Source organism: Passer montanus, unplaced genomic scaffold (assembly GCF_014805655.1).
Source record: "Passer montanus isolate IOZ18808 unplaced genomic scaffold, ASM1480565v1 scaffold10, whole genome shotgun sequence".
NCBI classification, from domain to species: domain Eukaryota; kingdom Metazoa; phylum Chordata; class Aves; order Passeriformes; family Passeridae; genus Passer; species Passer montanus.
Window position 1 is genome coordinate 25,683,371 of NW_024356505.1, and position 27,975 is coordinate 25,711,345.

A 27,975-nucleotide genomic window follows, 5' to 3' on the forward strand; every position below is an offset into this window, starting at 1 on the left:
TATGGGACCACTAAGACAGGAAAGTACTTCAGTACCTCTAGCAAATTATGGAAGGTTTTTCAAATAAAACACATTCGGAGTGTTTAAGGTCTATTTTGGCAGCTCTTAAATCTATATCTTACTGAAAACTGCTGTTTGCAACAGTATATAAAAAGATTGGATATTTCTATACTGGCAGCACTTCAATATATAAAAGCACTACAGAACATGGAACCACAACTCTGTAACCAATTAAATTTCATATGAAATGCTAACGCATTTCTTAAGTAGAAATTAGTGTGCAGTAGAAACTGCATGTCACTTACCTAGGAGGAACTAATCACCTCCATTTGTGGTTGCCATTTGTCCTCATACATTGTTAACAGCCTTCTTCAAACCAACACTTGACAAGAATATAAAAATTCTAATGCAGTCCGCTGCAGCATACACTTAACACTCAAATAAATAAATCATGTCCTTCAGCATAACAATCTTCTTCAACCACAGGCAGAGCAGTTCCAAAATACTTCTGGAATTTATTTTAACTTAAACTTTCTTACAATGATTTAAAAATAATTTACTTGTATAAATGACTAAAGATGACATTTGTATATAAAATTGTCTTAAAGAAGCCAGCAATGCAATCTTTTTTATTAGTGCTGCACTGAGAGCACACCTAACCAAATTCCCATTCAAAGACATGCAAACCAATATCAAATAAAACAGTGGACCTCCTTCACTTACTCTATTTGCTTATTTAGACAAACCAAGGGTCATGGAATGTGACTTGGTGTTCTGTTGAAGCGTTACAAATGCACACTGAAAAAGGCAAACCTTTTAAGGAGGGGGCATGTCTGAAATAAAACAGTGGTTTAGCAAACTGTTTTCTGGGGTCAAGCTTGACAAATAATGCTAAATATTCTACTTTAGACTGAAAATTCAAACTTCCTTAGTTAAAGCAATATCTGTCTTTGAGAGCTTATACTAATGGGTATGGTAGCTTTACAGAGTGTTGCTTATGAATATAATACATACATAGTGCTGGGTTTAATATTTTATTTGAATGAAGTTTAATGTTATGCAAAATAAATTGTTATGTTACATCCACTGTGACATCAACTAAAATGTGAACTAGGTTGCATAGGTTAGTACTTTGGGCAGCATGATGTTGCTCTAGTCCACCAAAGCTTAAATATTCACAGTGTAGAGGAAGAAACAGGAATTAAAGCATTTCTACTAAAATATATTTTAATAGCTGGTGTTAACTTTCTGCATAACAAAAGCCAAATTAAGATGATACATCATATGATCCAAGAGTAAGTTTATCTTTCCTTTGAAAAACAATTGTTACCTTCATAACTGTATACCCTCAAATACAGTACAGTTTTGCAAAATAACTAAAACTTTACACACTTTAAAGCAAACATAAGCCAAACTGCACAGCGGTTCATTTTTGCTTTTTATATCACACTGCAAAAACCAACAGCTGAGAGATTTTCCACATCATGCTAATCAATGTCAATACAGTCATTGCTGTCTTCCAATGGTCTAGCAATTTCTAATAGTAATATTAAATACACAATTGAAATGCTACAGTATAGCTTATTTTCCCCCCTAAAATAATAATAATTAAACAAATGTCAACAACAACTGGATTACAACTGAAGTACAATATGCAAATTCTATTTATCAGACACAAGAAGCATATGAAATTCCTTTGAATATACTGTTGTAGTGCAGGCAGTTTAGGAAATAGAGCTTTCAGGTTTTCTTTCCAAAGGAGAGATGGGGTTCCTATGGCATAAAGCTGGAGAAAATCACTAAAGCATTGCAAAATGGTTTAATCTTCTACAGCTCACTAGTACTTTGCATTTGCCAGCACATCAGTTTGGAGGACTCCTTTCAACAGCATCTTCTGTCTGTTTCAGTATATTATTTAAACATTTACTAACTAAAGTATATTCTATATTTTAAATGGAGTATTAATTAACTTAATAAAAATCTATATTTTTATACCCTGTACCACCTTCTGCCAAAGACCTCTGTATTTGTCATTTCTTTTTCATCGTACAAGATGACATGCAGTCACTGCACAATAAAAACTAGAATTATTACATTTCCCAGGTACTGGAGACCTTCCACATCCCCAAGAAACACTCGGCAGGGAAACATTTGTCAAAAAAATAATCCATGGGAGGTGATTCTCTGTCAAATCCCAGTCTGCTGAAGTAGTTTATTGTATGTCAAATGTAATCAAGAAAACCCTGTTTCATCAAGACTAAATGCTAATGTTCCATAATGAAAAATTACAACTGCAGTACCTGTACGTAGCTTTGTTTAAAAAATGAAGATAGCCAGGCAAGAAAGAGTAATGTAAAACAAGGCACCCATTTGTTCTTGTATGTATGCATGAATATGCTCTATGTTGTTTTCTACATTTATACTTGTGTTAGCAAGAGTTACAGCATTCTTCATAGAATTTTTTATTTCTAAAATGGGAACATGTGTACTTCCAACCTGAACTTTGGAACAGCTTAAGAAATTCAAGTCCTTGAAAGCCCTTACCTTTCCCCAGAAAAATGTTGACTACAGGAAGAAAGAACAGTGAGGGGATCATGCTGTGCTAAAAATGAATATAAACTTTAAAGGTGACAAGACAGCATGTAGCATCTTTTCACCCCTATATCACACTGTATGTAACAGTCTCCAACATATGCTTTGAAAAACGTGTGCTGGCACAATTTAGTTCATGACTTACTCTCCCTGCCTTAACAATTTTAGTTCTTATTTTAAAAAAATTATAATTGCATTCTGATAATTTTGGGCCTTTGATTGCATTGCTTAGAACGAAGCTGCAAAATCACACTAAAGTTTGGTTTATATCAAAAAAGCAGGAACCATTCCATATAAATATGAATTTCTAAGCATATATGATAAGACGTTGACTACAAGAATAAGTAACTTAAACTAGATCTTAATAATTCTGCTGACATACCATTCTCAAGAGAAATACAATTCACATACGGTTTTGTTTTCTTGACCTTTTATTTTTTGCAAATTGCTTTAGCTGCTCTGCCAGGCTAATGAATATTCAAAATTCAAAAGGAAATTTTATTTCAGTATAACATAGATCTCTAATGTCACCAAATGCTCATTTTCTGATTTACTTCTATACATAAAGTATTCAACATTGTAAGTTGTCTCCTCATTTAGGAAGAATGACTGTGTATTTATAGGTGGAGATTCTCTGTTTTATAAGTCACCAAAAATTGCAACTTGATGCCATATAGATATTCTCTGTATTTCTTTTTTATTTGTATTTGGTTAGCAAACTGACACCTTGTTTTTAGTGTTGTCAGCATTGCACAGCTAATAGAGCAGCACAGCAGCAAGTGACAGCCAGCTGTGCCTCAGGCATCATCTGAAAAATTTGCCAGCCAGCAGAAGATGGAATTCCTCTTCTCGCTGTTGATGGCCAGTGATGAAAACCAACACAGAAGCAAACTGCTTGTTTTAGAGCTTCTGGCTCAGCATACCACATTAGCTTTAAAAACACCCTTTGACTTGCTGATTTTGTGTGGGTGTCACCAGTAATGCACAAGGGTCTGCTGGAAGAGCAGCTCCTTATGCAAAACTCGCAAGAATTTTAAATCACAGCAGTCAACTATACAAATTGCATATTCACAGTCACAGAATTCTACTCTTAAAACACTTTTTTTGAAGGTGGATACTCCTGGGCAGCTTTAGCCTTTAAATTAGGCTGCTAACAAGAAAGCACAGGTAATTCCACAGTCACAGACATTTTTAAATTTCTTTTTTAATGCAGTTATATTCCATGCTGCTTGGCACCTGGTATCATCCCTGTGTTAGCAAGACCCAAAATAAAATTGCATAAGCTTACCAATGCTTTGGAAATTGTATGCAAAAACTATATGCAAAAATAGAACTTACAGGGATTTGCACTGACAACTTTCAGTTGACATAACAAATCCATACTGCCTTCCTTATTTAATTTTAAAATAGTTATTTCAGGGTTTCCTGCTATGTGAGATGAGAAGTACAAAACTGTCTAAAAGTTCTATATGTAATTCCACTTCACAAATTTTAGGAATGAAAGAAAGCCAGTGAAGGCTCAATATTCTGAGGGCTACTGCAAAGTTAACTTCCTTAGCACATGACTGAACTCCACAAATTATTTTATCACAAAAACATTTTCTTCCTTAAACATTTCTGCATCAACATAAATAATTTCTTACATGAATCTTTAACTCTTTTGTCCTTCCTTCCACAAGTTCTCCCTGTGAGGGAATACAGCCAAAGCAAAAAGAAGTTGCCTGTGACTGAAGCCTGCTGACAAAATCCCTCATACTGATCCACTGCGTCACCAGCTATTAGATCCTCTCCCAGCTTCAGACTGAGACCTGGATCTCTCAGCTCTGGCTGTAAGTTAAGAGACACCAAACAGCACATGTGAAGGTTTGTCAGCAGAATATTTTTACTGTTTTCCACAGATGGCTAAACTGAAACATAATGGCATAGGGCATGTTGGATTTTGCTTAGTTAGCTTTCCCTTCAATGTCAGTTATGAGAAAGATTAAGTCACTAAAAGGAAACATAATTCTTCTCCATCATTAATCATTTGGCAAGCGTACAACCCACTGTTGGATCACCAAGGATTTGGGAGCAAACTGAAGCAACAGGCCATTGATCTGAAATGCACTACAAGAACCAGAGCTCTCCTCCACTGCTCGATGGAGGCACAAGTGTTTCTGCAGCAGGGGAGGGACATCAGCTCATCAGCAAAGCAGCCATTAAGCGAGTTACCTGTGGTGAGAACGGGATGTGACTGCAGGCTCTGGGGGGTTGCACAGCACCGGGGCCGCACGTGGGGTCTTTATTTACAGCACTACACGTGAAGGTAAAGGAGCTAACATGAAGTATCGGTTGTACGTTGCCCTAATAGAAGTTTCTATTTAGATGTTAAGTATTATTACAAGGAAACAGAAGAGCTGACAGGTTTTATATTTTAGATAAGTCTTTGCAAGGGATCTTCTGTGGAAAAGATACTGAAGAATCATGAATCCAGACCTCGATCTAATTGATGGATTAGGATGGAAGCAAAGCTAATAGATCACTTGGAAATAAGAAAAAATGGGTAATCCAAGAATAAATGTGGATATGCAAGAATCAGTAAATTTTTTCTGTCAAAATAGACATTTACTGTAAGGCTGCTGGGTAGTAGGGGGTTTTATTGGGTTGGTGTTTTTTTTACTGGCATGTTACTTTTCTTTATTCAAACGACTGAATTATCTATTCAACATATTAATTTTTATTAGGAAGCTAACTGCTTAAACATTAAATATTTCCCTAATAATTTGAAGATGTGTTTAAACTCAGTGTGTTAACCTCCTGTGACTTCAGAGTGCCATAAGAAGTGAATCAATTTTATAGTCTTTGAGGTGTAAGGAAAAGGCATTACCCCTTTACAGTTAATTGACCAAAGTTTTTATAGGACTGGCAGCACCAGGCTTCCATATATGTTTTTCATTTTGAAAGAGCACTATTATAAGCAATGCTGTTTTCAAAGATCTGAGCTTCTTGTGGATTATTTATTTTCTCTTTAAAGGACTCTAGAATGGATTCTGAGCGAAAATGCAAACTGTTATAGCAGTGATAAAATAATGATCATGAACTCTTAAAAGATTCTTCTGATTTTTTCTAAAAGGTTAGATTTGAAGTAAATCATAATAAAGCTCCAAGGACAAGAGACAAAAATTAGTTAACAAACTCAATATAATTTGCTGGAAGCATTCCTGTTTTCCCAGTTCTCTGAACAGTACCATACATCCAGCCATCATCAATTGGTTGCACATTGATGATATAATCGCCATCCCTGAAGGAAACTTCATCTTCATCTTGAGCGCTGTAGTCATACATTGCTCTGTATGTTCTCTGTTGAAGGAAAGAAAACAAGACTGTTAAGTCTCAAGTCTAAACCTGAGATCCCTTTATTCCTTCTCTTTGCACAAAGAAGAAAAGAGAAGGAAAAAAATTATAGAGGGAGCAAAGAGAGAGAAATCACAAGTTACCTGTCAAAAAGGAACAGTATCCCCTTCTACACCCTGTCAAATATATAGGGAATAAAGGCCCTTGTTCTGAGTAGCAAAATAATTATTTTGTTAACTCACATAATCCTATGACTTCAAACAAACAGATTTCAAGGCATTCATTGTATATTGGAATATTCTAACTGTTGTTTCATTAATTCACTAGTAACAGTTCATTACGTCCAGCCAGGCTAGCTGTGCCTCTGCTCCCTATTTGCATGATTCACAAATAGCTTCTCCTGTGCCTTCACTACAAGAAGAAACATAGTCTTCATCCAGGCCATTAACTTTTCCATCTCAATGAATGTCCTTCATTTCATTAGGATTCTACCCAAATTAAGAACTATGAATGCATTATTATCTAAAAGAAATACAAGATTTTTAAATTTCTATAAAAATAATTTTTACAAATACTTGTATTTTCATATTCAGACAAAATTTAGCACATAAAGACCCATCATTAGCTAAGAGAAATTTCTCCACAACCCTGCCCACTATAAGATAAGCTTTCAGCGTTTTCCTCTATTTTTCTAAATAGAGTATTTGTTTTCACTCATAACCAATAAAATGCCATCATTTACTGGAATTCAAAGTGGATTTTCAAACTCAGGAAGAACAAGGTCCCCTTGTATCTTAACAGCAGAATAAATCTAGCTCATTTTAAAATTCCCAAGAGTACTTTCTTTTCCTTACCCTGGCTCTTAACAGAAGTCAAAAGCAGTTCAAGCATCACTGATAATATCCAATTTCCCTTCCAGTAATTTTTGCTACGTTACCATATGCAGCTGAATTTTTCTGGTACAATAATTTAGAGAGAAAAAAGGCAAAACAGTCAATATGTGAGTTCATGCCTAGTACTATTGTCTGAGCCTTTTAAAAGACAGCAAACTTCTCTGCTCAAGAAAACAGCTCTGAATTGGTTTTAGTTCATATCATATATATATGGGGGCTTGAGTGTTTTTAATGAAACTATTTTTTAAAAAGGTGGAGATTACTCCACATGGAGTGAGGAAGCCATTTGTCACATGCTGGAAATGTGGAATGCTTTAATAGGGCAACTGATCATTACTGTTCCCATGCTAGGAATATACTTTTAGTCTTGGCTCTATCACTGGTAGTGCAAATTAAACAGGGCAGAGAAATCAGCTCCTGCTTAAATACTGGAGACCATTGGAGAGCACCTTTCCTGACAAGTCTGCCCTGAACTGCATTTGAGTCCTGTGCTATATTATTGTCCTCTTGTTTTGCTGCCTTGTTTTGCTGACCTACAGGCTGTGACCAAGAGCAGTTTTCAACCAGAGGTATGTGCTTCCCTAGCGGCTCCTTAATATCTTCCAAGTGTGCATGGAACTCAGTTAAAAAAAGGATCATTTTTTATGCACTGCATAACAGTAAATAATTTCTTGGGTTCTATCATCATCAAAAAATCCTTAAATATTCATAAAGTAGACAACTAGCCGTCAAAAAGCTCTCTGCCTTTCAGAATCTTATTTTTTCAAACTATCTCAACTGATCTCACTTCTGAGCCTTGAAACTAACTCCAAAAAAGCAGTGAAAAATATGCTATTACAACAAATTCAGCAGCAGTTAGCCCTTTAAATAATTTATTTCAGAAGAGGGTCCATTTAAGAAAAATGGTAGCAAGTCTACATCTGGTATAAGGCAGTAAATGGATTTTGCCTAGAGCCATGCTTATAGGTATCCTTTAAATGGGAAAAGACTGGTGAAGAGATTAAATGTTTTATTAAACTAACATAAAATTGGAAAAATAGAGCGGTTTTGCTCATTCAGAAGGATGCTCACTCTTCCTCAGAGCACCATGGCAAAGGACATACCTCTGCTGTCTCCTAAAAGGCAGCTTGACTACATCACTGTGGTGCAAATTGTGAAGACAAGCCTGCAATTCCAAACTTTAAAGGAATTTATTAGGGCCCTAAATGCTGATGAGAAACCTAAATTTATGGCCTTAACACCTAATTAGGTGCTAAATGTCTGTCAGGAGAAATCTCCATAATAATCCTGTTAGCATTTAATGCCTAATTATCACTGCAGAGTGTAGTCTGGGCTATATAATCGAGAATTACAATGCCTAAAGGACTCAAAGCAGGGATTTTAAAATGCATTTCAGTGAATTATTCCTCAGTATTCCTCAATCAGTAGTGAGTTTAGCGGGTACTAAGTTACAAGAGGGTGTAAGTTTGGAGTTCTGTAAGAGTCAAAAGTCACTTATCTTCCACCTCCTCAGAGGTCTGTCTCACACCCTCTGCTTAGACAGACCATTAAGTCTTGCCCATATGAAGAACCGAAATCAAGCTAATATATTCTCAGCTGCCCAGCCTGTTTTGGGCTGACAGGTGTGTATTTCCACTTCATCCCAATTCATACCTGTTCTATGGATGGCTCCTTGCAAAGAGCAGCAACTGCTGCAGCATCCTTCACATACAGCAGCCATCAAGGACAGCCAACTCGAAGCATAGGTTTTGTTTTCCTACCGCTCTTGGATATCAGTGTGTGAACACCCCATTATTTTCCAAATAAGAAAATAAGCCTCCAGAGCTTTCTGTTATAAAACACTTTGTACCCTGAACAAGAATTTAATTCACCCCATTATGCAGAACTGCTCACAGAAAGCAAAGACAAGAACCAGAAAATAATGCAATTTATTTGGGAAAAAATCCTATCCAAAGATTGTAATAGGACATGCCTAATACAAAACAGAGCTCAAAATTAAATAAACCAGATTTTGAAAATTTAGAAATTAGAAAAATTCTGTTTCTTAATATAAGAGACCAGGGAACATGATTATAAAATTAACTTATGCATTTTGGGGACAGATTTGATAACAATACAACAACTGAGTTGAAAGGAGTAAATGTGCTAGAGCAGCTAACTCTGCAATCGTCTCCACCCTGATATAATCCATGGGATCTTAATCACTTCTGCCCTAGAGATGTCCCGGCAAAACTCAGGCACTGATGAATTTATCACCCTCACTGCTTTTAGCTAAGCCTCAAAAACTGCTCAGGCTTTGAGGTTACAATTCTAGGATTCCTCTCCTCCAGTCCCCTTCCCCTGGCACTTTCTTCTCGTCTTTCCTCCCTCTGTCATTAGCCAGACAACACTGCATCTCTGGCAGTACTGCTCCAAGCCCAAAACTGAACAGGCAGCTGAAAGCAACGCACCTTAACACTGTGTAGGTTTGTCAGATCTCCTACAGCATGTCCACACCTCATTTTAAAAGCACTCCAAGACGGTCATCAACCTTCGGTCTGCTACATTTAACCACGTGCCCAGACAGGGCCTTGCCCCAGGCACACTGTGGGACCACTCTGTGTTGTCCCATAGCCGAGTGCAACACCTGGATAAACTGCACGGCCTAATGAAAATATTCTCGTCTTAAGATGGAAGACAAGGGAATCTGGCAGATTTCTAACTGCATCTGAGATGCTTCTTTTGGAGCAGAATCATCACCCCAGGGTGGTAAGATCACGCTCTGTCTTCCTCACCAGACTGGCAAGTTAGCAGTCAGCACCATGCCAGCAGTCTTTGATTTACTCTCTCTGGAAATATTTGGCATTTATTTTCTAAAGGGAAATCCACTCAGTTTTTAACAACAGCAAAATGAGTTTAAATCATGGTGTTTGCTGTTTTCATTTTTTTCCTATGACAAAATATTATCATTTACAAGGATGTCACCTGAAAAAAGTTTGATAACAGGGAAAAGAAATCTGTTGAAATAAGTCAATATTACTTTTATAATCTTTAACATCACTCCCTTCTTTTTCCTATTACCTTCACATTCCCAGTTCTGGAAGAAGAGGCAAATGATGATTCTCAAGATACTGAGAACATTGAAATGACACAGTTTCAACAGCCTGTCAGATAAGTCACAGGGACACAGAGGTATTAGGAAATAGGAGTCATCTCTCTGCCCACAAAGCTGCAAAGGCTGGTAAGTGCATTCTGAGATTTGCAGGCATCTCCATTTTCTGTCTGCTGCATTTGAGGGCTGCTTGCTTAGCTCCCCAATGACTAGCACATCTGCTGTCAAAGCCCAGGCTTCCAGGTCTCCCACTTTTTGGATTTCGTCTCTTGAAAAGGAACCAGCTCCCAAAGTGCCTTGTAATATCCTTGGAAATTAATGGTTGATTCCCTATCAACTGTCTCACAGCTGTCATGCAGGTGTCCAAAGAGTTTCTCAGGTTATTCACTCACTCAATGATGGAAGTACCTGGATCCCAGACTTTCCAGCAAGTTAGCCCACTCAGCACCAGACAGCTGAGAATCTGACAAGCCTGAAACTACTCACGCCACACAGAAAGTCATGACCTTTACAATATAAAATGTCATGGAGTTTCAGTTTTACCAAAAAATACAAGTTTCATCTAATCTTGAAAACAGGTTTTTTTCAGGTCAGCAAGCTCTAAGTTTGGTTCACAATTAAATATTTATTCATCTCTAAAAAAGGGGACAGAGGTATTCAAAATAGCTTAAAGTTCAAAATGACAATATTTTAAGGTAAAAGGTGGCCGGATCTCTAGGCAGCTAGGAAATCTCTAGGCAGCAATATGATTTAAAAAATATGATAACCATTAAAACTGAAATTTTTATATAGGGAGTTAAAAAGAATCTTCATTTCCTAAAAATCCCAGCTGAATACCATTCAGCTATCCCACCATGACCAGTTACTTTGAAAATGAAATATCCACTCCAGCTTTACATTCCCATCCACTACAGCTGAGAACTTCATGAGACAGCCACAGTTTCATGATAAAGCTGCTTCTCACTCCCAATCAGTGTAACTCAATTTGGATCTTACACGAGTCGGTGCACGACTGCTGTGTGCAATTAGAAAGGGCACAGCAATCTGGAGTCTGAGCTAGCTCTACACAAGCAGAAGTAATACAGGTAGGCACAAAGCCTGCTAGCACAAAATCAGCAAGTCTAAAAAAGTGAAACTGATTTAATCCAACAGGGTGATCTTAAGAGATCACTGGTTTTCATCTAGTGCTAGGAGCATAAATTCATCACAGAGCATAACATCAAAATTCAGCCTCTGAAACACTGTCCAAGCATCTACTATTTATTTTAACTAGGTAAGTAGGTAAAGAATTCAGTTATTTCTCTGCTCTCTGAATATCATACCTTTTTTAATGTATTTTGATAGAGAAGTTCTTACCACTGCCCTTAAAAATTTAGTCACTTAAATCTTTTTTTATACTTGAGGACTACCAGTTACATTTATGATCAAGACAGCCAAATAAGTCAACTGCAGAACTCTAGGGGTTAAATTCGGTCATATTTAAGAGATTTTGCAATAGCTGATGATAGTGCTTATCAAAAAAATTTCTCCTTTAAATTCAATACTCACCAGACTTGCTGAATGAGGCTGTGAATGCATGGACCTCATGGATGACATACTGGTCTGGTGCATGTATCCATATCCTTGAGTCTGGCTTTGTTGATATGCCCCAGGAAGAACAGGGGCTGCATTAAAAAAATACATACACATTAATTAATATTTTAAAACAGCCTTATCTAACATTTTGTAGAATTTGTTGACTATTGTCACAGTTAATAACAATTCCTCCATACAAAACAGTTGAGAATTATTTCCTTAAAGAACATAAGGCTTTTTAAAGGTTGATTTACACATAAAGTAGCCAAAGCTATAGCAATATATCCACAAATGCTATCATGATTAGTTGGAAGGAAAAGTTTAACATACCATTAGAAGTTTAATCATTAAAAGGTTTACTAAAGTTTAAGACATCACTAACTCAATTTTGGTACTAACATAGATGAGACACTAAATATATATCCCATAAGCTGCTATTTTTAAGGCATCTTGAATGATGAAAAAAAGCTAATACAATTTTGAAATTATTCACTAGAAATTCGCTGTAATTAATTCTTAACTCATTGCAAACTAACTCTTATTTATCAGGCTATGAACAAAGACAGATTGGGATTCACAGAAGAGGCAGAAGTTTTAATAAATGAGCCCACAGTCGAGTTTCTTAGTTTATTCTGATTCCATCAACATTCTTAGTTCAACACAGAGAGATCAATGCTACTTGTATCTTTTGAAGTCCACCTTATTCAGTATTTTCCTCTTACCACATAATTGTTTCATTTATTTAATACATATTTTATTCACATTTTAACACATCTGTATGCTAATCAATGATATACTAACTTCTATTGTACCAACAACTGCTGAAAGCATGGATACAACCAACAGGGATCCCTAACTCTATTGCTTACTAGGAAAGCATTCATAAACTTCCCACATCTGCCCAAACATCTTATTATGGCAACGGACTGAAATAAAATGTGTTAAAAACATGGTTGATCAAAAAACTGTGAGAAATAAGCCCAGCATAAGTAACTAGTTTCCTAGCAAGGCCAAAAAGAGTTTTCAAAGCAAAATTAAAAACACTGCAGTGGTTTTCCAAATAAAAATATTAAAGTTTAGTCACCATATATTTGTACACATTTTACAAGACTTGGGCTCTCAGAAAATAAAGATTTCTGGCTTGAATGGAGGTTATTAGCCTATCTCCCCTGTTATTTGCCAGAATTTTACTAGCTCGATGGGGAATTCATTTAGCTACACTGAAAAACAAATGCATTTCTGCTGATACTTTTCAAGTGGTCTATTTAGCTGACAGTCTATCTCCTCTTCCAAAAGCTGTCTTTCCGTGAAAGGAGATGGAGCTTATGCCTCACATGATTAAAGAATCTTCAAACATGGAGTCATTCAGCAGTCCAGCACTTCCTGGGGTAGATCTCTTGAGCATGTTGGGAAGAACCACTTCTGTAGCAGCCATGACACATAGATTCAAAAAGGAGTAAATCTAACATAAGATTCAATGGGGTTCACAATGTGTGAAAGGACCCAGGACTTGTAAAATGAAAAAATACATGGGAAAAAGCAGGAAAATCCAATACAAATATATATTTATATTTGCATTATATATATATACACATACATATATACACATACATATATATATAATTATTTATATTCATACTTGCACTAGTATTACTCCATAATTCTCTGCTTCTTGACTTGTCAGGACAAGAAATGCATGTGAAAAAAGGGACTACTGAGAAAATTTTTGCTCAACTACTTCAGAAAGAAAAGTCAACCTTGTGCTTTCAGCAAGTTGTTTCATCAATCCTGCTTCTCCAGCTAACAAAATCATTGATTTCAACAAAGGTTCGTCTTAAAACTTCCATTTAGTTTTAGTCAGCATATTCCAATACACTAAGCATGTAATTACAATTTGGGATGTTACACATTGCTCTTCTGCACTTGTAAAGACAACTAACACTATACATTAAGTAAGGTTTTTCTGATTTGGAAAACATGCTTCAAACTGTTGTAATTAATAGATTGTTCTGTTAAATGAGGGAAATTAAAGTGATATGCAGTCAGATCTAACACTGGAACATGATGAATAATGGATGTTTTAGAAGGGCCAAGTTCATTCTAATGACATGTAAGTAGAAAGACATTTTCAAGCAGTTCAATCATCAGAGAATTGCCGCTCATTAACATGTTCACAGGATTATCATGCATTAAGTGAATAGTCCTAAGTATTTCATCAAATAATTTATGTTTCAATGTTGTTACAAACTATTTCCACATGAGCAGATGTGGCCCTTCGTGAGAAAATAGAGAAAAACATAATTTAATCAAAGGTTCTGCAATCAAGCTGGAATGAATACATTTTGTCTAATTCACCACCAGCATGAATGGTAGGCCAGTATGTCAAAGCCAACAGAGTCTCATCTCCTCACACCAGCAGCAAATTACTTTTATGGGTTGCAGACTAAACCTTGAAAAGTTGAAAAGAACACCTTGAATTTTTTAACTTAGCAGGAGGAGTACCTTCAGCCAACACTGGCCACTGATCAGCCAGCAGCAAACCTGCCCTGCAACAGACACCCTGAGAGTCCCCTTCTTCTTCCCAAGAGAAGCAGAGGCTTGTAGGCCTGCCCTGCAACAGCAGAGGATGGTAGCTCTTCCCTGGTCCCTGGCAGGGTCAGACACCCTGAGAGTCCCCTTCTTCTTCCCAAGAGAAGCAGAGGCTTGTAGGAACCTTTTGTTCTTGATTCCTTCTCCCCCAAAGAGATCCTTCTCGTTTCCAATCAATCATCCCTTGTCAGCGTAAGGCAGCAAGCCTACTGATGGTCAGCTTCATTGTAACCTCAAAGTCAACTGGCTTATTTTGGGGAGGATAACCCACAGCTCCTGCCTCTGTGACAAGTGACAGCTGCAGGTCTGAAATGTGCTCTCCTCTTCAGCAATCTGTTTCTCACAAGCTGAGAGAATTCTGTCAAACTGACTCAACAAAGCTGTTTGATACTTTACCTGCAATGATGGAAAACATAAATCCACAAAAATAAAGCATTTCTTCCAAAGCATGAGAAATTTTGGGAAGTGATAGAAATTGTAGTATTAGAATAAGATTTTAAATAAAGAAAAAGAAGGATTAGCATTGCTAATTATCTTCTAGTCATTTATTTAGGTATCATATAGGTGAACATAAATATCAGCACATGCTAGTGTTGAAGAGGCTTGAATAATTCCATGTGGGCTGGGTTTTTTTCCATTAATAGAATACCATCGTATTCTGCAAAAAACTTTGAAAACAATCACTATTTTCTAACAACTTTTAACAAAAAATTCTGAAGAAACTTTCAGAGGATGGTCTATTTGAAAGACTATTTGGGAATCATATAAATAAGCAGAATAGTGAAGAGACAGTGTCCGAGCTGTGTTTCTGGTGACATACAGATAATTCAAGGTGAGATTAAATGATGCAGAAAAAGAGTTTGACTTTTTTCATCATCATCACACATAGTTAACTGCAATCTTTTGGCTCAGTCTGAAGTATAAAGTTCTACAACATCACTGATTGCAGCAGCAGCAAAAGCAATGGTTTTAGCTAACCTAAGGGAACAATAAAATACAGTGGTGGAACATGAAATTCATTTAACTGAAGCCAGATTTATTGGTGATGGAGCTGAGGGCTGACCATTGCTCCCAGAAGTACAGGTGGATGGTTTTTTTGTTGCATTAAGACTTTACCAGATGCATTCTGATTTATCAAAACATACTTTTTTCTTTCTTGTCCCACTTACCAAGCAAGCCAGATATTCATTTTAAATTATCTACTTAAATAAATTTATCATATATCTCTTACTATATCTTTACAGGCTTCTCCAGAGAAAAGAGCAAGAAAAATGAATGGACATTATATGAGACAAAGAGAGAGGAAGCCTCCAAGAAAAAGAAGCAGCTGAAAGAATGACAGCAAGTATCAACTCACTGCCACAGACAATGGGGTCTGCAGAATGTGTACTGATCAGGATATGCTCTGAAAGAACTGGAAAGAAAAAGGTCCAATTGCAGAAACAGGAAAGGAATCCTTAAGACAGTATTGTGTAATTATGAGCTTAGAAATAAATGTTATGCTAAAAAGAAAAATCAGTTAAAAGTTAGGTTCTAAGATACATTTTATCAATACCATATTTAAACTCTCTTCAATTATTTTGTGCCACAGAACCTTGATAATCCATGGTGAAACAATATATCCCCAGTGGTAACTATACTGCGCTTTTGCCATTTACTGCAACACATGCCAGTTATGAACCACATGTAAAATAGTCACTCAATTTACTCTCACACACATCATACATTTTTAAGGATTTAACAGGATCCTTCCTATTCTGATAATAATTCACAGTTTCACCCCTCAGACTTCAGACAACTTACAAAGAATATTGCAACATTCTGTAATCATAACATGAGAGAACACAAAGTAAAATAAAGATTTGGATGTGCTTAATTCTAGTGTCTGCACTACATTAGGTAAAAAGCTGTAGGCTTTCTGAGCACCACAAAAGAGCCAGAAGAATACATCATCATACATCTCTGTGTTATTGCCATTACAAAGAGCTCACACAAAACAGATCAAGCTTCTTATGGGAATCATGCTCATCCACATATACGGAAATCCTTCCCCTTTTTTTCCCTTGCTACAGGTTGTTACATTTGGTGTAGGCTTCACAGACTTTCTTTAGAAAGCCTTCCCCACAGTTTTCAGTTCCTTCTTTCCTTTGCTCTTCCCTTAGAAATGCTCAGCTGTGTCCCAGGCAACAGAAGATATATCAGAGTGATGCAATCACACGTGGGGAGATGCAGGCATACAGGACATTCCTGGGGACTCAGGTCACCCCATGTGCTGTCCATGTGCACAGGTCACTGTGCCTGAACTGCACAGACCCTTTGACACTTCCCAGTGCAGTACCTGGCTAAGGAAATACAACCGCAGGAAATACAGAAACAGAACTGTTACTGCTGTATTAAAGCTGGTGGATAATAACAACAGACACCTTTTAAAGCCTTCTTATGAAGGTGTTAAAGAGATTTCTTTGATTACCAGTTCCGGCTAGATAATTTTATTTTTATTAATTTTCTCAGATGTTGGCTGCACACCATCACTGAAATATTTAAAGTGAATGTTTTTCTTAAAGAAGCCTCTAGAAATAATATCGTCTGACCCCATTTCAAATTAGGACCAAATTTTCAAATAGGTTGAGTTTCTTCAGGCCTTGTCCTGTCAATTTTTATTTTGGGATGCAGATTTTAATACACCTCTTTGAGCAACCACAAGCCCTCTAATTTCTCCTCTTTATTTCCCATGCTCTCAAGATGAGCTCAGCCCAGCACTGTATTAATCATATAAGCAACCTGAGAAACATTTTTAAGGAGAGATTTGAAAGAAGTTAACACATCAATTCTGCAGAAGTTCACATCCTGCCCAAGCATAAACAGCAGCATAAATGGAACATAATTGTTGCTAGCCAAGAATTTAGTAAGAGATTTAAAGAAGGCCCACATCACAGGCTAATCAGGAACAAGGATCTTGACACTTTGGCAACAAGTAAGGAAGGTTAGATGTGATGAGGGTACAATGTTAAAGAGGCATAAAGAGCAGAAAAGTAACTTGACTGTTATGACAGCTGAGCTTTTAGCAGACTTTTAAAGATGATGTGCTGAACATCATTCTCTGCTGAAGCTAAGCGTTTTGGAAGAATTTGGCAGGAGTCAGGAGGGGACTCATAACTCTCAAGGAGGTCACAGGCAATCCAGCCCTGCTGCCCACTGCATATCTGAGGCTGGTTCCCCATGAGCTGGCTGAGACAGCCTAACACTGCTGCTTCCTTGCTCTCAGCTAGGTTGTTCTTCTGCTGGCTTGGTGAGCCCAGCCAGGGATCAGACTAAATATAGTGCAAGGACAGAGGCAGGACCAAGGCCACAGACAGCAGAAAGCAAGGAACATCTAGATCAGCTCAATTGTTGCAAGGTGTGTCCCCTAAGCACCTCGCTTTTGGGCAAGCTGCCTCTGAATTAAAACCACAAAGGAGCTGAGCCTCTCATAGATACTTCCTTCAATTTGTCCCAGCACCCAGCTCCAAACAAAGCTCCCCATGTAATGCAGGTGCTCCTATGTGCTCACATGTGGCAGACACTGCTCAACTACTTGCAAAGTACTTGTATCACAGGTCTCCATAATACTTGTAAAAAGTCATAGTGGAAGCTCAGAGAGGATTAAGCCTAATGCAGCCAGCAAGAGCTGTCTACTTGACAGTAAAAACAGGTGTCAGAGAACTTCAAATGCTTCAATGAGTGTGCAAGGATTGCCCATGGAGGTTGATATGAGGTACAGAACTCTGCAGCAGCCCCATGGTACTGAGGAAGGAGATGGTCTCCAAAGAATACAGTAAAAATGCAGTCACAGAAGTAGAGAAAACAAACAGAAGCGTGAAGAAATGTTAGGCAGATACAACATTAGGAAAACCTCAGTAATCATTTTACAGTGCACCTCAGTAATCATTTTACAGTGCAGAACTGATTGCCAAGAAAGTCCCTGTCCCGAAATAGGAGGAAAATTGAAAAAAAAAAATCCAAAAGGTTCATGCAAAAAGAAATGTTAAAAATTGGGTAAAGAATTTTTTTTTCTCAACCATATCAAAATACCTATAATTTTCAATCATTATTACAACTTATGTGGGTCTTTGAAATTAAATATATTTCAACACAATTCTTGGTTTTAAAAACATCGAGATTTAACCTTAAAAATCTCAAACTGAAAAATGTGGTTCTTTTGGCGTTGAGACATTAGTGACATGTAACCAATTACATAAAAGTTTGCCTTTTAAACTACTATCTTCTGATGAACATTGAATAATTCCCAGCTTATCTATTACAGAGTTTTTTTCTAATCAGAAAAAATAGCACAGAACAGTCAAATTTACTGGGAATAGTTCAGACAGTGTAAGCAATATAAAAAGCACTAACCTGAAGACTGAAGATGATGAGACCTGATACAGAAAAATGCTGTTTTTAGAACACTAGAAAACACCATGGTAAGGCATCTTGGCATTTTTTCGTGTAAAAGTAACTTTCTCTTCATTTCTTTTGGTTTTTTGCCCTCTTTTCCTTGCCCTTTACTGGTCAGTTAGCCTGCTTTAATGAGTGTCTGAGCTACCAGGCTGGTTGCTGTCAGTGGTTCTGTCAGAAGCAGCAGTTTGTCTGCATGCTATCCATTACAGCAGTCGGTAATAGTTAGTAAATTGGAATATCAAACCCAGATATAATTAGGATGTCGAAATAACAACCTCAAAGTCTGGCCTAATTCACAGAGGGTGTTAATAAATATCTGCCATGCTCACTGACCTCATTAGAATTGAAGCTCTGAACTACTTGGATTCAGTGGCAAATTCCAAATGTTACAGCTTAGGAAGTTTCCATAACCTAAATTCTAAAGATATAAGAAATAAACTGTGCAATCTTCAAATGCTTTAAAAAACGATGGAGAGGAGGCCAACAAAATTACTGATCTTGTGTTTAAAATATCATTAATTATTCATCATGCAAAAAATCAAAGCATCTCTACTCTCATGACTACTTACTGACATGCCACAGTTTATAAAATAATGTATTTTAAACTAAATTTCATTAGTGTCATGATTAGACAAAGATTGTTTAAAGAATCACTATTTTAGAACACCATTTTATCCACTAGCAATAATTAAGACTAACTATATTGTATGCACCATGTAAGGTGAAGTAGATTATTATGGGAAATGCAGTATAATGCAATTATAAATTTTGAGAGCAATTTCAAGATAAGAAATTCAAATTTGATTTAGAATGAAATTGCAACAGAAGATCCCACAAAGCTGTTGAACATATGTCAGAGAAAAACTAACACATTTTGAAAGGTACAACAAAAAAAATGTCTAGTGTGCTCATGAGACACTGGGATCCTGTGTTTTATTTGGGGTTTCCTTTTAGGCAGGGACTATCTCATATTTCAGTCCAAAGTTCTTGATTTGTATGAACAAGCAATATCACTAATAATAGTTACGTTGGTCTTTGTCTTTTAAGTCCACCATAAATCCAATAGCAGAGGAAGAGGGAATTTGAGTACTAGCTAGGACAGTGGAAGAACAGTTGGCCAACTGTCTCTCTAGTACATCATGGTCTATGTGTCTAGTGATTCAGACCTTCCTAAGTCTTCACATTTCAAAGAATGGTGGATCCATCAATTCCATTATATTCTTTTACATGGCAAATTATTTTCCAAGTTCCATTCTGGCCTCTCTGAGGGGTCTATATCTCTGTATTTCAAAAGTCAGTCTCTCATGGACAAGTTTTTCCTTAAAAAAAAAAAAAAAAGGAGTATGGCTTTCATTCCTCTTCACAGTAGCTGCAAAATAGCAATATATATTTTTTAAGCCCAGGCTAGCAGAGTCTCCACAAGCCTTGTCTGCAAGCAATTATCAAATATCACAATCTAGAGAAAAATGAAAGGAACCCAGGATGTCCTATTTTCTACAGTCAACATTAAAAAAAAAGAGGACAGTCAACAGAACATCCATCCACATCATAAAAAGACAGTAACACAGGGAATATTTTTTGCCAGAAAGAGACTGTGGATACTGCTTAGAGCATCATTTTTTATTGAGGTACAGCAATTGGAGGATACTGAGTAATAGCTCAAAAGCTTTTGTGATCATTAACACATTACTGTCATAGTAAAGCATCACAGAGTTGTAAAATATTGACTACACATAATTTAGTGCTCTGGCAACAGGAGAGGAGAAGAAGCCAAATCTCAAACAAGCCATAGAGTCCCTGTCTGTGTCTGACTCTGGATCAGTGAGGTGCTAAGTGGCAGCCTCATAACTTGCAAAAACCAAAAGCCAGCCCTGTTCTGGCAGAGCAGAGAATTTTGATGCTCTGGAAATTACATCATCTTCCCCAGACTGTTTCTGAAATGGCCATTTTGGACTACAAGATCATGAACACTCAAAAGAATTTATTTGATAAATATAATTCCATCTAGCCCCTTCAGACAAAAACTTTTTCAAATGAATGTAAAGGTGTTTATTATAAAATAGGTTGTTAAATGATCTCCCAGAAAATATTTGTAACCATTGTCAGCCTTTAAAAATATAGGAAAGGTTGTTTGTAGTATTTATTCATATTCATGTTTTTGTCTGTTTTGCTAAATCAGTAAAATATTTCTAAGCATTGTCAGCCTTTAAAAATATAGGAAAAGGTTGTTTGTAGTATTTATTCATATTCATGTTTTTGTCTGTTTTGCTAAAAAAACAGCACAAAATGAAAGCGAACACAATAAAAATTACAATTTAGAATTAATTCTACTCATTATCTTCATCCCACCTCTTTGAACAGTTGTTTTGGGGATTTTAAAAGTTGTATGAATTCTATATCTGACTATTAGAACTTTATGGCCAGCTACAACCATTACACCACTTAAAATTTATTTCACCTAAAATACAAACCAGTTATAGACTTTCCAGATTCCAATGACAAATTTTTACTACAGGACTGTAAAAGAGAAAATTACTTAAACTATTTGGCTTCTAACTCTAAAACTAGAGTCCTATTTGCTCCTAGTTTTGAATCCAAAAATGTACTTTTAGGGTTATTATGATGAACATAGAATATTCTAAACCAGTTAAATGTACTGAAAAAAAAATTTGGTTTGATATTCAACAGCAAAATCTTTTCTAGATGTTTAATTCACTCATTTTCCTCACAAAATCAAATTAAATACATTAAATACTCTATTGTAACCTGAGGAAAAATTAATTACTAACAGGGTATAGATTATATAGGCTATATTTTGTCATAGGAATTGTTCTAGCAGTTCCAATATAAAATGTCATTTTATTCAGACATCACTACAAATATTAGTTTGGCTTTTTCTTCAGTGATAGCTGCACAGTCCAAAGAGTTTAGCCTGTGTGCCTGTTAACAGCTGCTCTGCCACAATCCTTGTGTACAGCCCCATTTGCCCACTGGTTCTGTGCTGGAACACAAACAAATCACAGGGCATCCAGCTTGGAATATGAACTGCAGCCAGGATTCAGAACAGACCTTAGTGTCACCTGATTTTTTGCCCAATACTCAACCTAAGTTGCAGCATGTCTCAGCTGAGACAACAATCTGCCTTTCCTCTCTTCACACACCAAACCACATTCTTTATGAAGGCACAAAATGTCTTAAAGCCAGCCCAAGGCATCCTCAGACCTAGTGGGGCCATGGTGTGTCACAGGAATCTACAATTCCTACTTAAATTGTGAATAGGCACAGCTTTGCTCCAGGCTCCCTCACAAATGGGAAGATTTAGTAAAATGAAGGTTAACATGTTACATTACCCACATGCCTTCAAACTATAATTCAAATTTTCTTACATTTACTGAACATCTACTGTTGCCTTTGTGCATTAGAGGGAGAAGTCTGCAAGTTTTACTCACAGAAGCTGTGCTTTGATTTCTGTGCATCAATTTATTTGCATAGTGGGTATAAGCAACCTGAACAATGGTGGAAGGATAGCATTAACCAGGATATGTGTGTCACTGCACACGATTTTACTAATTATGTTTATTATCTACTGGGTATAACATTCTCTGAAGTGTATCAAAAGCTGCTCTAGGGAACCACACTGAACAACTGAAACTACTCCTTGCCAAGGGAGCCATTAACACTTCCAACTGCTGAGTCACTTGGAAACTTCCTTTCCACTTTCTGCTCACCAACTGTTTAATGGAAAAGGAAACATCAAACTGGCAAAACAAACAGAAGGATCCCCTGAACTGCTGCTACAACGCAGAAATTAAAAATGTGATCTCTTCTGGATTCTCCTCCACCTGGATGTGTGGGGATTGTCTTTTGAGGCTGCCAGATGTCAAGACTGTGGGAGAGAAGCACAGGAACTAAAGACAGGCATAAGGAATCTAAGCAAAAATATTTTGGAAGTATGAAATGTAAAGCTCTCCCTGGAACATTAACTCATCCTCAGTGAACACATACTGAACGAAAATGTGCTTTCAGATGGATCAATGATTTCTATCTTAATGTATTACAACCAGCATAAAATACTTAGTTTTAATTCCAGCACCCTAAACCAGACCTTAATCAAAATTTAACAATCACTTGAATTACTATATGAATTTCGACACTTTACGTAAAAAAAAAATCTATTTTACAGATAGCTAATACCTCTTTGTGGTGGAAAAGAATTAAATATCATTTTCTAGACTAATTTCTCTCATGTTCTGCATTAACAAAGCACTCAGCAGAGGATACTAAGTCCAATAGTCCAGACTAGGACAGAAAACTGATCATACACAAAATAGTGCATAAATGCAGTCCTAATGCCTTTCTGGATTCCTATTCTACATGGCTTAAAATGCTTAAATTGATTACTCAGAGACAAAATTATATATTAAGCAGAAATCCCCTTATCATGTACACACATAGAAATTCCCACATTTGTAGGGAACATACTCAACCTGTTTCTAACTGAAATCTAAATTCTTATAACTAACTTTGTCTTTACTTTTCCTTCTTACCTCAAATCTAGAGGTGAGAAGGTTTTTAACACCAGGAAGCCTCCCACTGTTTTCAAGAACTTCTCTAACTGTGATGACATTCTCTTAAATCAGGAAAAAATGCCCTTTGAACATTAGAAATCACTGCAAAATAGAAGGCAGAAGCTGAAACAGCAAAACACACCTCCTTCAAATGAAATATGCAATTTTCAGAAGGGAGAGAACTCTGCCTTGCTGCCTGAAATACCACGTCCTTTTGGGGTAAAATGTGGTTACAGCAAACCTTTACAAGGGAAACTATATAATTTCTGTAAAAATGCATTTGAGAATGGAAGGCCAGGGTTCACTGGTTCTGGAGAGCAAGCTCTCTAACAAAGAAAACTCTTCATGCTAAATAATTTGTGGCACCAGAGAAATTACAAACATACACATGCACTTGTGTCTGTATAACAGAGGAGAACTATTTAGTTGTTTGAAAACATCACAGAAGTTTGTGTGTAAGCTATTTATTATTTGACTGCAAGCATTTGTAATACAGTACACACTTAAGAACAGAAAACCACCAGATTACCAAGATGGAAAAACAGTTTTAACAAAATGCTGTTGAATAGAAGACTATTTTTTTCCCACATGTTAGCTTTCAGGTTGGCAAACCTGCTGAGGGCTGGCATGTTAAAAAAGGAAAACCAAAGTACCACCTAGTCTGAAATACAAAAAAGTCAGAAACAGATGTAAGAGTCTGGTGGCTAAGAGAAGTGTCAACGTGACCCCCACTAAGAGGTACCAAGAGTAGACAGAGAGCAACATTTTGATGTGTTCAGCCTTCTGTGGCAGGGGAGCCTGCTGACACTCTTGAAAGGGGACAAGAAACCCAGAAATACCTACAGTTCTTCCTGTGAACTGCACAATTCCTCTCCCTCTGAATGCCACATTTGATTACTGGACTCTGGGGAACACTATGGAAACAGAGTTCAGCTACCTAGCAAAAAAAGAACAATTCTCCCCTGACTGACAGAGAAGAAAATATAACTCCTGTGTCATTCTGCTTGACCTCCCCAGAATGGCAGAGCTTAGCAACTGAATATGAATATGAAGAAGAGTGAAGGATTCCTGCCCTGTACTCCTGACACCCGAACCTGGACATGGAAGACGGAGGTCTCTATTACAACAAAAAGAGCAGTCAGATATTATTCCTTCTTTTTTTCTTTTTTTCTTCACTTGTCTTTTACTAATGGTGATTTTTCCCAACCTAAAAACAAGAGGGTTTTTTATAAAAATTCATGGGGAGATCAGATCAAGGAAGAGAATAAAATCTGGTTTTCTTTCCTCTTCTTCGTTCAGCTCTTGGCACAGGAGAAGAGTTATGACCAGTATCCCAGTGCAAGGAGACTCCTTGACTTTATACTGGGAAACATCTGCAATTCCAATGTGTGAAAATAATAGGGATTTTCTCTATTTTATCTCAGTCATTTGTAGTCTTCTGACCAGACTAACCCGGAGCAGAAGCAGCAGCAAAGTGCCTTGTTCTAGGATTTTGGGTGGTATATACGTGTGGGTGTCAAAGCCTCAGGCAAATCCTATGAACAATCATTTTACGTACAGAGCTACAGATATTGATGTGTGCTAGGGGAAGAGAAGGAGTCATCCTTGAAATGAGTGTTTAAAATGTCAGTAATGCTGAGGAGTAAAAAGCCTCTTCTTGAGCTAGTACACAGAACAAGGCTGCTGCCAGTGACACACACCAATACCTAAGGTCTGTGTGTGCTCTTTGCAGGGCTGTGCTCTCACTGCAGCTCCAACAGCAGTTCTTCTAGTGGCCTACAACAACCTCCTGCCTCGGTGAGGAAAGGAGGAAGATAACCCCTGGAGTCTGAAGGAAGGGAAGGGAGCAGACTCAGCTGTTCTGGAGCCTTTCTTCTTCAGAAGGTTCATATCCCACAATGAGGACATGCCACTGGAAAGAGAGATTAAAGGACTTACTGTTTCTCATTGATTAAACTTCCACTCCAAGCTAGATAAAGACTTCAAAACTTTAAGAAAGAGACTGCAGCATTGTGTTTTCTTCAGTCTTCATAGACTTTGGAGTCATACTGACAGCAATGCCCATTTGCTGTGTTTATTCCTTAGAGGTTGTTTGCACCAATTCTTTCTGGGTTGCTTTTTTGTTATGTAATATCAATGAAATATCTAATAAAAAAAAATTGAGTTTTCTCATAGCAATCTACAGGTTACTTTTAAAGTTGATAACAAAATAAGTGGAATTTCATAGTTTCTTGAAACCTGTGTATTTGGATTGCCAGTGTGAGTAAAAGAAGATAACTAAACAGGCAAAGATAGACACTTGAGTGCTGCTGGCAGACTGTTTTCATTAAAATAAAGAAATGAAGACCTTTAAACTCATACCAAGGCTCCTTTATGCTAATTCTCACTACTTGTCTGGTGGCAGCAGGTGAACTGAGTCTGAAGAACTTGGGCTGAAGGAGAGAAAATAGCACACATGCAGCCAACCAGTAACATGCTGGCTCCAACCAAAGATATGAAATTTCAGCACTCATATTTAAAACACCACAAAAGTCAGTTGAAAATTCTGTTCTAATACCCACTAAGATTTCCTACGTTACATGTATTTTTGGGTTTGCAAAACTGATTTCTGCCTCCTACACACTGATATCTATTTATCTTTTAAGACAATATGGTGATGGAGTAGAAAATAACTAAGAAACCATGTTTCTTCCCCACCAGAGTAACAATATATTCATAACTGAAAATGAACTGATACTCATCTCTTATTTTTCTCTATCTACAGCTTACACACAATTTAAAATAAAAGTAAACGGTCATTTATACTGAAAAAGTCTGAACCTATGGTAAGGAAAAAAATTTATGCATCATGTCAATATGCTGATACACACCTAGACAAAGGTGTGCACACAAACTAGACATTAAGAAATAAATAAATAAATAAAGGAAAGGTCAAATGCAAAGGAGGAAAAAAACAGCCCTGAAGCTTTCAACTAGAAACAGCCCAAAATATTGCCAGATTAGCAGAGATGTTGAGCCACATGACTGAGCCAAATCATTCTTTCCTGGAGCCTGAATGCAAACTAATAGGGCAAAACTTTACTTGAAGGGCAGAAAGAGGAGCAAGAGAGTGAATGTGGAAAGCAACTTGGAGAAAACCACTGTACAAGGCTGCATGGAAAATAAGAGCAGACAGAAAAGACTTTAAAGAAAAGAATCTAAATAAAACCCAAAACACAACAGTTGAGATAGTTTTCAGACAGAATGCTGTCAAGAGAGACCTAAACTTCAGAACTTTGCTGCTTTTTCCAAGTGTTCTGTGGAGAAAGAACTGCTTGGTCTGTCTTTATAAGCAAAAATAAATCTGACATCCATATATCTCAACCCCTCTTTCTGAAGAAAAAAATTCTGAAAAAGCTTTCCAAAAGTAAAGGGTTCCATGCCTGCGAAGTTGCAATATCACTGTTAAAAGCAGGAGTAAAGGAGAGAAATCTTTAGCTTATATTCCTTTTTTAGCCAAGTTGAAAATAATTACTACTGGCGAGAATTTTGCAAAAATGTGGCATCCACTGTTTCTTTGAAGTCCTACAGAATGGCTTGCAGGTAGAAAGATTATGTTTGTTAGGCAATAACTAATTACAAAATATTCAGGCAGACCGAGAAGCTCTAATGCAACACCTTCTGTTCAGTGCAGCAAAAATCCTCAAAGATACCATGAAGTAATAGAAAACAATCACAGAAAGACACATAAAGTTGAAAAGTAATTTCAAAAATATTATTAAAATGAAAGCCCATGACCTGCACTAGCTTGCTGGAAAGTGTTAACAATTGTTTCCCATTCAATTTTACCTGCAAGACTCTAAAATGGAGAACAGGGAATTTCCTGGACTTAGATTCTGCAAAACTCTACTGATTTTGTAAAGAAAGCTCCCTGAGAAGGACACATGGCTCAGCTCAACATGATCATCTACAATAACAGTCAGGGAACAAAATAGGAAGAAGTAATTCTAATGAACAATGTTAGTAGTTTTCCTGTGATGTTATTACTGAAATTCCCCAAGTGAAGAAACAGTTATTTACATCTGAACAAGCCTTTAACATCTGGTATTAAGTCAGGGATCCAGCTAAGGGCTGGGAAGAGGTAGCTAAAGAACAATTCCATCAGCTGTGGCAGGCAAAGATTTGAATTCTGTGTCAAATATCAGTAAAGGTATCTAAAATAAAGTAGCAAGTGAACAATGCAGGAATATGTGAAATATGAGACAAGGCCGAAGACTCAGAGATTGTGAAATTACAGGTCTGCAACTCTTTTTCATGTTGGCACACCAACAGATAGAACAATGGCCAATGAGAAACCCTGCTGATCTAAGAGTACAAACTCCACGAGAAACAGCCAGGGAATCTCACCAAAATAGATTTGGTTCTCATTTATGGTATAAGAGACATTGTATAAAGGGGCAAACTTGTCTTGTGGCCATGTGCAAAATGACCTTTTGGATGGGATGAAAAAGATTGGCATTTTGGCCAAGGATGCTATCTTCTGCTTTTAAGTGTGTTCACAGAAATGGCATTTTCTTGTAAATCATTAGGATTATCTTCAGTTGCTCAGCTGCGGCACTTATTTCTTCCCTGCAATGGGAACTGTTTATAGGTGCTCAAATCCTGGCTAGCCAGCTGGGTTAAAATGGAAACAACCTTTTGCTAAAATATGTTGATCTTGGGAAGGATCTATTCAAGACACCACCATAACAACAGATTCAAATAGAGCCACAAAAATCAAGCTTACTAGTGCCAGAACTACCACAAAAATAAAGCCCATTTCCCATTCTCAAGTAGTAAAAAATACCAATTAATAATCAAACCAAGGTGACAAAGCAATGTTGAAATGGTTTGGAATACTTCCAAAGAAAAGATCAGA

General features: G+C 37.0%; 1 protein-coding gene across 5 annotated transcripts in view; it reads right to left on the reverse strand.

The window, feature by feature from the left end:
• Positions 1 to 1,020: 1,020 nt before the first annotated feature.
• Positions 1,021 to 27,975, reverse strand: part of NEBL (nebulette) — a 249,204-nt gene continuing 222,249 nt past the window's right edge. For all 5 annotated transcript variants that reach the window (XM_039704809.1, XM_039704799.1, XM_039704777.1 and 2 more), the window contains 2 exons: positions 11,458 to 11,573; positions 1,021 to 5,931 (listed from right to left, as the gene is read on the reverse strand). In XM_039704809.1, the coding sequence (XP_039560743.1) occupies positions 5,755 to 5,931; positions 11,458 to 11,573 (293 nt within the window). In that variant the 3' untranslated portion in view covers positions 1,021 to 5,754. The remainder of the gene's footprint in view (positions 5,932 to 11,457; positions 11,574 to 27,975) is intronic.